The 10,193-nt window shown below is 55.1% G+C and overlaps 1 protein-coding gene across 1 annotated transcript; it reads left to right on the top strand.

Moving 5' to 3' along the window:
* Nucleotides 1–541: 541 nt before the first annotated feature.
* On the top strand, nt 542–9,166 carry PAX1 (paired box 1; the record flags this gene model as incomplete). Its single annotated transcript, XM_079783301.1, has 5 exons — nt 542–815; nt 1,219–1,848; nt 3,334–3,476; nt 4,004–4,226; nt 9,040–9,166. 5 exons carry the CDS (start codon nt 542–544, stop codon nt 9,129–9,131), a joined length of 1,362 nt encoding a protein of 453 aa, XP_079639427.1. The 3' UTR covers nt 9,132–9,166.
* Nucleotides 9,167–10,193: the final 1,027 nt, after the last annotated feature.

The following is a 10,193-nucleotide window of genomic DNA, read 5'->3' as shown; positions in this document are numbered from 1 at the left end:
TAGAGGCAGCCACCCTCTTGCCATGATCAACTTTAATCCTCTGATATCTTAGCAGTAATGGCAGTGGAGGTGGTAGTAAAACTAAAATCCAAAGCAGTACTAGTACTATCAAATATTCAGTTTGAAATGACTACCCATCTGTATCAAAACCGGAAAGGTACAAGGGGCGAGGACAGCGGAGCGAGGGGAAGGTCCCAGGCCCAGCTGGGGTTGGGACTGTGCGAGTGCGTGTGCGTGTGCGTGTGTGTGTGCGTGCGTGCGTGCGTGTGTGTGTGTGTGTGTGTGCGTGTGTGTGTGTGTGTGTGTGTGTGTGTGTGTGTAGGGGGATGGGGATGGGTTCCGGAGGAGGGCCGAAAGGGGAGGACAGAGGGAGGGGGTAGAGTTTCACCGAGGGGAGGGGGGCGCCGGGGTTCAGTGACGGGAACCAATGGGCTGCCAACTCGCGCGTCTCCGGCGCGACTGCCGAGATTGACGTGGAGGACACGTAAAATTGATCTTCACACGCCGCAGCCTCCCGGTCAGACGAATTTCTCTTAATCGGATGAAGTTCACCCTGGGCCTGGGGTCGCGGGAGTGGAGAGTGTCTTGGGAGCGGGCGGCGGCGGCGGCGGCGGGCCGGGGGACTGGCGGCAGGGCGCCTGGCGGCGCGGCACAGCGCGTTGCAAGCCCGCGGCCCGGCCGCCCCGGCTCTCGGCTCGCGCGCGCCCTCCCTCTATGCCTCTCCCGCGGCGGCGGCTCCCGAGCTCTCCCGTACCGCGCCGGGCCCAGCCCCGGCCGCCCCGGCGCCAGGCAGCTGGCGGGCCCGCGCGCCATGGGTAAGGGGCGGGCGGCCAGCAGGCGCGGGCGGGCTGATGAGGTGTATTGTGTCCCGGCGCTGCCTTTTCCTCTCGCCGGCTTTCCCTCGGAGACCGGGTCGTGGGTCCCTGACGAGCGGCGTTCTCCGCACATCCCCTCCCTTCTGGGTGGGGTGGGGGTAGCTCGGCGCGTCCGGGGATGGGATGGCCCAAGTGAGACCCCCTCAAAAGGGCGCGGAGGGCTGTCGTGCGCCGCGCCCTACCCCGGAGGCAGCAGACCCAGGCTGTTGGCCGCAGATTCTGGGTATCCGCCGGGCACTTCCCGAGGCGCGCCTGGGTGCGGCCCCTAGCTCAGTGCGACCACCCTGGCTAACCCGCTGGTGTTCTCTCCCCTTCCGCTCACTGTCCTCTGGCGCGTCCGCAGAGCAGACGTACGGCGAGGTGAACCAGCTGGGCGGCGTGTTCGTCAACGGACGCCCCCTGCCCAATGCCATCCGCCTGCGCATCGTGGAGCTGGCGCAGCTGGGCATCCGACCCTGTGACATTAGCCGGCAACTTCGCGTTTCCCATGGCTGCGTGAGCAAGATCCTGGCGCGCTACAACGAGACCGGCTCCATCCTGCCCGGGGCCATCGGGGGCAGCAAACCCCGAGTCACCACCCCCAACGTAGTCAAGCATATCCGGGACTACAAGCAGGGCGACCCTGGAATCTTTGCCTGGGAGATCCGCGACCGGCTGCTGGCCGACGGCGTCTGCGACAAGTACAACGTGCCCTCGGTGAGCTCCATCAGCCGCATCCTGCGCAATAAGATTGGCAGCTTGGCGCAGCCCGGGCCCTACGACACGAGCAAGCAGCCGCCGCCACAGCCGGCGCTGCCCTACAACCACATCTACCAGTACCCTTACCCCAGCCCCGTGTCCCCCACCGGCGCCAAGATGGGCAGCCACCACGGGGTCCCAGGCGCCGCAGGCCACGTCAGCATTCCCCGCTCTTGGCCCTCGGCGCACTCGGTCAGCAACATCCTGGGCATCCGGACGTTTATGGAGCAAACAGGTCAGTCGTGGAGGCCTTCTGGAGCCTTCTTGGAATTGAAGACGAGGGCTTGGGCATGAGGATGAGGGGTAACTCCTAGCCCTCCTTGGACCTGTTTTGGCTCAGGGGAGGCTAGGGCTGGCCAGGGAGTTTGAGGGTCCGGGGCCTAATGTGGGAGACATCTTGAACTTTTTATGACAAATACGGAAAATATTTCCCGGAAGAGCAATCGCCGACCACAAATTTGGAGGCCTGAAATTGCCTTTTTTTTAAAAAAGAAAATTCTTGCAAAAAGTATGCAAACCCCTATCGCCAGATCTAAGTCAAACAAAACTCAGTCAATTCTGTGGCCCTTTCTTAAGGGTCTTTCAGGATCCCTCGCTGTTTCCCAAAAGGTTCTGTGCCTCCCAGGCCCAAAGGCTCTTTCGGGTAAAAGGCAAAGGGCCACCTGGCCGGTCTTATCTAGTGACCGCAGGCAGGCCTGGCGGCGTTGCAGGTTCTGGAGCTGGGATCTCCGAGGTGGCGCCTCAGGGCTCACAAGGATGTGCCCTTTGCCTGTAATTAGAACTCCGCACACTTGCTGGCCATCTCTCTCCGGGGAGGAGGAGGCGGAGTAGGGAGAGAAGCCTGCGGCGGCCTTGATGCGGGGCTCGGGAAGATGTGCCCGGGGCCGGACTGAGTGCCCATTTCCTTCGCACTGTCTCCTGTCCCAGCAGCCGGGCAAGGGATAGCAGGCTCTTATGTGAGTAAGAAGCAAAGTTCACCATAGCCCCAAAGAGGAGGGGGTCGGGGCTGCGGAAAGAAAGGAAAGCTTAGACCCAGCGACAGTGGGGCGCGCTGCCCAGGCCTCAAACAAGGTTTGTTTCTTCCGGTGGCTCAAACCCAGCCTGGGGGTGGGAGGTGAGGTGCAGAACTTCCCCTGGAACGACCCGTGGGCAGCTGGCTGGGAGGTGGCCTCACCAGGTTTGCTCTCAGTTCGGGAGCTTTCTCTGGGTTCCCGCACTCACGTGTGGGGGCTGCCCTGGTCGCTGGGTTGACGCCTCTTTGGGGAGATCCAGGACATCTCCGGAGGCATTTCTGAGGAGAGCCGTCTCCAAACGCTCAGGACACCTGTTGAGACCTTGAGAAACCCATATAATTCTCAGGAGCATGCTTTGGATTTGAACTTGACCCTTTCCGGGCACCACCTCTGGACAGCGGCCCCGTCTCACAGGCCGTCTCCCCGCCAGAGACCCCTAGTTTTGCGGGAAGCGGGTCGCAGGCCTGGAGGAACAAGGAGCAGCCTCTGCCCCGCTGGGAGTGAAAGCGAAGCCCTATGCCCCCCACCCCGCCGCCTCGGGCCCGCTCTCCGAGCATCTGGAGGCCGCAGGTGTTCGGAGGACCCTGGGCCGCGCCCTCGGGGATGCGCTGAGTGCTTGTAGGCACGTGCGTCACCCTCCTGGAGGGCCGCGCTCGCGCCCAGCGCAGATTCCCATGTCCCCACTAATCTGTCCGGTGTCCCCTCAGGGGCCCTGGCCGGGAGCGAAGGCGCCACCTACTCCCCCAAGATGGAAGAGTGGGCCAGCGTGAACCGCACGGCCTTCCCGGCCACCTCGGCAGTGAATGGGCTCGATAAACCGGCACTAGAGGCGGACATTAAATACACTCAGGTAACCAAGGGTCGGGGAAGGAGGTGTCCTTACCTGGAAGAGTGAAAGAGTTGGGGGGAGTGGGGTGGAAGGAGAAAGAGAAAGAGAGAAGAGAAAACGCCCCAGGCCATGGGTGTCTGGGGTCTGGCAGCCGGGCCACCCAGGTCCCTCTCAGCATTTTCTCTTCTTTTCTCAAGCGCACACTTTGGGGGAAGCTGGCTTTTGAGGGGATTGAGTTGCCTTTTGCCAAGAGACTTTTGCTACAAAAACTTGAACCCGGAACACAGATGGCTGAGGCTCTCTTTAAACCCCAGCTGGGCCGGTGAATACCACGATCCCCCTCATCTCATTATTATTTATAACAATTGGAGTGGAAATCACTTTGCCAGGGTCCTTCCTAGGAAAATTAGAGGCCAAGCGTCGCGAGGGGATAATTGAGGGGACAGCAGGGGAAAGGAGGATCCCCCGTTTGTTCCGGTAACTGTATGTGCTGGAGAAGTCGGCGGGGTTACCTGCTGCTGATGGTCTGTCCCTCTCCGTCCGCACAGTCGGCCTCAGGCCTCTCCGCAGTGGGCGGCTTCCTCCCAGCCTGCGCCTACCCGGCCTCCAGCCAGCACAGCGTGTACAGCTCGCCCGCCGGGGGCTACCTCGCCCCAGGCCCACCCTGGCCGCCCGCACAGGCTCCCCCGCTGGCGTCCCCCGGGGCCAGCCTCACGGTGCACGGCGGGGAGCTCGCAGCGGCGATGACCTTCAAGCATCCCAGCCGAGAAGGTGAGCAGCACGGGTGGGAATGGATCGGATGAATGGAGAGAGGTTAGAAAGGGTGCAAGGAAGGGGGTGTAATCGTGGGAAAAGGTAGTGAGAGAGATTTGGTACCCAGCCTAAACCCTTCCTTCCAGCCTAAACCCTCCGTAGACATGGAGAAAAGAGTTGGGTTAAACCTGTAGTTTCTTGGATCAGATTGATTTCTAACAGGTGTATGCCAATGCGCATCCCTAGAAAGGCGGCAGAAGTTGAGAGATGCCTTAGGATTCCACCTCCCCTCTTGGAGAGAGAGAAGAGAGAAGAATTGGGTCAGGTTTGGATCTTGTTCTTGTGCCATTGGCCAAGTTATTGCTTCTCTCTGCGCCTCATTTCTCCATCCATAGAAGAGTCTAGAAGCATCATTCAGGTTCACCTTTCTGGGGCCTGAGGAGCTTTGCCTTCTGTGGTGGACCTGCCCAGGTTCCTGGACCTGCACTGACATCTGTTTCTTCCCAGGTTCCTTTCTTTCTTCTTCTTCTTCTTCTTTTTAATCTAGACTCTTGGTCTCCCCTTGAGTTCATTGTCTTAAATTCATTCTTGGGAAAGGAAAGAACATTTCAATCATTCATCCCTAAGTTTAGACTCTTTTTCAACTCTGTGTGGTTTAGGGTACTTCTTTCTGTAGGAATTGTGGCTGGGAGTTTTCTCTCCTCTTCTCCCTCCTTCATAAATTTACTCCTTGATAAGCCAAACTAACAGATTTGAGGCATTTAATTGCTGGTCAACAGTGCAAGGGGTGTCTTCTTACACTGACCCCCAGGTTCTGTTTTTTGTTTTTTTTTTCCCCCTGTAAATTGGAAAAAGCTCATCTGCTGGTGCTTGAGTCCTCATTTTCCTCAGAGGTGAAAGGACTGGCTGAATTTGCTAATTTCGAAGAACCTGCCTGCAATAGGTTCTGTCACTAGAAATTTGCAACTCCAACTACCCTGTGAAAGGAAGGAGTCGCCTCAGGGGGTCCCAGCCTCTGCAGGGAAGGAGACTGAGCACAAACCTTGGGGTCAGGGGTGCTCCAGAAGGCTCTTTACAAGCCTGATCCACCTCAGACCTGCCAACGCAGAGTGGGGGGTGGGCAGGCAAAAAGCTTTATTTCCTAGGAGACACAGTAGCCTGATCTGAGGGAGGGAGGGAGGGGGAAAGAGAGAGAGAGAGAGAGAGAGAGAAAGAGAGAGAGAGAGGTCAAGTAAATCAATAAAAAACAAAAATATATTTTTTTATTTTTACTTTTCCTAAAGGACAAACATTATGGGATATAAATTATAAAAATTGAGAATTAGAACTTCCTTAAGCTTTAAACTTAATTTAAAAATAAAATAACACCAGTTGCTCATTTATAGGAAAATTCAAGTAAAGGAAATTTAAAAAATTAAGGATGACAGCTCCTCTAAAGCTTTACAGTTAAGGACCAATAAGGATCTCATGGTGAGTGCTTTGCTCAGTGTCTTGTCGTTAGCCTCAAATCTACCTGTTTTCTGGACAACTGAAGTTATCTGTTGAATTAGAAATTGACGTGGAATTTAGCTCATTATACAAATCATTTAGCTAAGCAGGTTCGTTTGAATTGGAAGAGCGTATCTACAAATTTAAAAGATGTTGCCTGGGCTGATCAAAGGAGAAAGAAGAGTTAGGAAAGGGCTTGGTATCTTCAGAGCGATGTAGCCCTTTGCTAACACAGCCGCTTTGTTCTGGGGCATTTCAAGCTCAACATTAGAAACAAATTATGACCCATAGGTAACAATCCAAAGGTAAAACACACAGTTCTGAATTCTAAACTAGTTCAAGTTAATTGGGGTGGGGCTTCATTGGTGGTTGATTTTCTTTAGAAGACACTTTCCTTTCAGAAAAACAGAACCATTGAAAGGCACTTGCATTCATGTCCCTTTTACCATTATAGTCACTTTCTATTATGAAACATCTCTCTAATTTTCAAAGTCTGTAGTAAGAATTAGCTACATTAGTTATTAAATTAATAACTTAATTTCCTGATCCTCACAGTTCTTAAAAAACACAGGGAAAGGGTAATGGAATAAATTAGGTCCAACATTAAAAAATGATTTCTCAAACTGGCACACAAGTGTTTGTGTTGAAACAAGGAACACAAAAATAATGAGAATTACACACCTATTTGGGTTAAGAATTTTTATTCTTACTGGCAGAAAAGCTGACTTCAAAGATCTTCCATGCCCAATGGGTCTTTGAAAAATTACGAAGAAAGTGATCGGAATCACTGTCTTTTTTTCTAATGATTGTTTTAAAATTATATTCAAACACACATCCCACAAGACAATTACTATAGGGCTTGCTCCGTTAATAAGAATGGTAGGAATAGCATTTACTGAATTGTTTTTTCAGTAGGAAAAATTTTCTTCACTGAAAACAATTTAATATCATGAATGCTCAGTAAAAACAAATATCTTTTGATCATCTAGTTCAGATATCCTCCAAATCAGGTGCAAATGAACATTAGCGAATACCCTAAGGAAAGTCACAATTAAGCACCAGAATTAAGCACCTACGGGTTGTAATTTGTTTTTAATGTTGAGCTTGAAATGCCCCAGATTAAGTGGCTGTGTTAGGAAAGGGCTTCATTGCTCTGAAGATAGCAAAATTAAGCCAAATTAAGCACCACAATTTATGCATTTTATCTTGGTAAAGAGTAATGCTGTGGGTTCCCTATTATGTAGGCAAGAAAGTATAATTTACATTTCCCATCCGTGAAAGAAAATTTTAATTCTTGGGAACCTAGAGGGACGCTGATATTCTGGGAATCTGGACACCGATCCAAATGTCTTTTCACAGCCAGGGCGGGGCCATCTCCTCCCCACCCCCACAGGTGACAGACCCCACCAGAGGTTCCCTCCAGACAACTGGCGTTTACAGTGTGTTTTCAGAAACGTTCAAAACCGGCTAAACCCTTCTCGGCGGGGATCTGGAACAACTAAAGATCTGGAAATCAAACCTATAAGATATTGCATACGTTCAAAGAAAAATTTGTTTATATTTGTTACAGATAACTCGCAGCTTCTTTCCAGTTATCTCAGCTGGGGATTCATTCTTGAAAAATCGATCCTAAAAGCAAACTTTGCCAGAGAGCAATAGGGCCCGGCCGCCTGCAACCAGGGTCTCACTGGTCCCAGCCCTGGGAGACTCCCGCTTTCTTCCGCCCCCATCCCCGTGGTCCCGGTGGCTCTGAAATCGCAGTCCCAATGTTTTAAAAACGCGTGTCCCCTAAGATTAAGTTAAAACTCGTGCAAAGCGCCCAATGCACTGGTGCCCCAGCCTCTGAGAACCCAGACAGACCCACTTTGGTTGCCCGCCTGCGCCCCCCCACCCCCATCCTGCTGTGGGAAAGGAGGGGAGGAGGGGTCTATGGGGAGGGACTGGGGTGGACAGCTAAAATTCGGACCTGCAGAGCGGGTGGAATCTATCTCTGGGCTCCAGGTGTTTATTTTTCACGCCTTTGTCTCTAAGCAACCGGCCCTAGGCTGAGAAACCTCCTCCTCAGATGTTTTCTAAACAGGTCCTCACCTTGCAGTGTGTGTACAGGGTGGAAAAAAGGTCGGAAAACTTCGTTGGCTGAGCGGCTACCACAGTGTTTAGAGAGCTGAGAGGAGGTGTGGGGTGGGGTGGCGGGGGGGAGTGGAGGGGGTCACTCTGCCCTGGAAAGGTCTTTAGACCCCTTCCAACCTCTGAGAAACCTGATGTGCGTGCATGCCTGTGCTGTGTGTACCTGCGTCCCTAGGGCAGGGGTGTGGGGCCCAGCTTCTAGCACCCACAGTAATCTGCCCGCCCTCCCCCCGCCACCGGGGCTGGGTGGAGGCAACTGCAGGGGAAAAAAAACTCCAGAGTTCCCCCTCAACCCAAAGTGAGGCGCTCCGATGTCCCCCTTTAAAGGAGGACTTGTTGGGGGGCGCTGCGGGGGGAACAAAGTTGAAAGCAGGCGCCTTTAGGTATAACCAAGCTTGTGCCTCCGAGGGCAGGAAAAGCTGAGCGTCCGGGGACTGGAAAGGAAAACCAGAGGTTGCGTCACTTTTCTGACGTCCTGTAGTAAAACTGGGGCCCTTATCACAAAGCCTAAATAACAGAGCCACCCGCAGAATGCCGCCCGATTTGGCAAGCCTACGGTCACTAAATCCGGCGCCCCCAGGCCCCAGCGCGCTGCGCTCACAGCAGTGAGAGAATCTGGATGCTCGGGCCGCGGGTTAAAACGAAATCGGCGCCCACTTAAAGCGCGTCCAGGCGGCCGGGAGCCCTCCCTCCACAAGGGGCGTCTTTGGTGACCCGCTCCCCACTCGATTTCCCCCTGCCCACCCAGAGCGCCCGGAGCCGCTCGGAGGGACCGCGGGCCTGACGCGCACGCAGCTCCTCGGGCCCGTGCGCGCGGCTGGGGTCTGGGGTGGGTGAGTAGAGAGGTCTGGGAGGAGGGGTGTGCGGGTCTCAGTTCCCTGCTCCCTTCCCCAGAGGTCTTGGACTGGATTCGAGAACCTCCCCGGCCCGGCGGTGCGCGGGTCGGCAGCACCTCTCTGCACCCATGGCTGCTTTATTGAGCAGGCGCGGTGCAAAGGGAATTGTACGGGGTCAGCGGTCTCGGAGCACCTGCAAATGGCCTGGCGAGGAGAGCCACTTGCAAGGCTGCCCTCGCCAGCGACTCCATTCGGGGATGTTCGCGCTGTCCCCTTGATTTGCGAGCGTCCTGGACCGCCCCGCCCCGCGCCCCTTCCCCGGTCTCTGACTCTGCGCCGCGCCAGGCAATGACCCGACGCCCCTGTGCTTCCTCCCGCAGTGGTCGATCGGAAGCCGCCCAGCCCCGGCGGCAAGGCCCCGGACAGCCTCAGTAGCTTACACGGACTGCCCATCCCGGCCTCGACTTCCTAGGGGTAGCGCTGCCCCGAGCCCGAGCCGGGAGCAGGCGGCGGAGCGACCCGCGGACCCGGGCGCGCGACTCGGCCCTGCAGCCTGGGCGGCACCGCAGGACCGGAGGACACGCGGAGGAGGTGCCGGAGCCGGCCCGCGGGGGCAGGCCCCGTCAGCCCGCTCCCCCTGGCCCCGCGGCCACACTAAGGTCGTGGGCCAGGGTTTTCAGGCTTTTCTGGACTTTGGCTTTCGACTGTTGTAACCTTGTTCCGACGTGGCCTCCCTCGGCCAGCCTTTCCCTCCTCCCAGGATTGTTCGGCTCTCTCCCTCCCTCTTTCCCCTACTTCCCTCTTTCCCTTCTTTCTTTCCTTCCTCCTTCCTTCCTACCCTACCTTCCTTTCCTGCCCCGTTTTCCCCTTCCTTCCCTTTGTCCTTTAATCTTTTCTCCTCTTCAGCGCCCCTGCTTTCTTCTCTCCTTCCCCTTCTTCCCTGTCTACTGTGCTGCCTTCCCTGTGGTCTAACCTTGACCACCACCTTCTCTCTTTGGAGCCTTTAACAGTCAATGATTATGTTTCTCCACCTTCCTCCTGCTTCCCTGACACCCTGGAGAGCCTCAGACGGTCTCCCCTCCAGCAGCTGGGACTCTTTAGCTTCCAACCTTATATCCCCTAGCCCTGGTGGAGGTGTCTGGAACCTAGAAAGAGAGGCCACAACCTTTTATATTTTGATAATAATGAACCGGAACAAAACCCCACGAATTTTCCTCTCCGTCCCCTCTCCCAGGATATATTGTCTGGAAATCTATATGTTCTCAGTGCCCAGTGACTGAACAACCCTTTGCTTCCTCTGAGATGCTGTCACCCCAAAGAAGGTTGGGGTATGAGGAGGGGGCGCTGGGGCCATTGGTATTTTCTCTAGTTGGAAAACTGTGAGCCCTGGAGGTGTCTCTCCCCACCCCTGCACACCTAACCGAGGGAGTCTGGCACACGGTAAATGCATAAGCACTATTTCTGGTGTTGGGAGGGGAGGGGGGTTGGCACATTTGTTAATTTAAGCTACAGACTGCTTCCGGGGTACGAAGGT

The sequence above is a fragment of the Cnephaeus nilssonii genome (genome assembly GCF_951640355.1).
Source record: "Cnephaeus nilssonii genome assembly, chromosome: 11".
Classification (NCBI taxonomy): Eukaryota; Metazoa; Chordata; class Mammalia; order Chiroptera; family Vespertilionidae; genus Cnephaeus; species Cnephaeus nilssonii.
The sequence above is the reverse complement of the archived record's forward strand: the minus strand, read 5'-3'. Positions and strand labels throughout refer to the sequence as shown.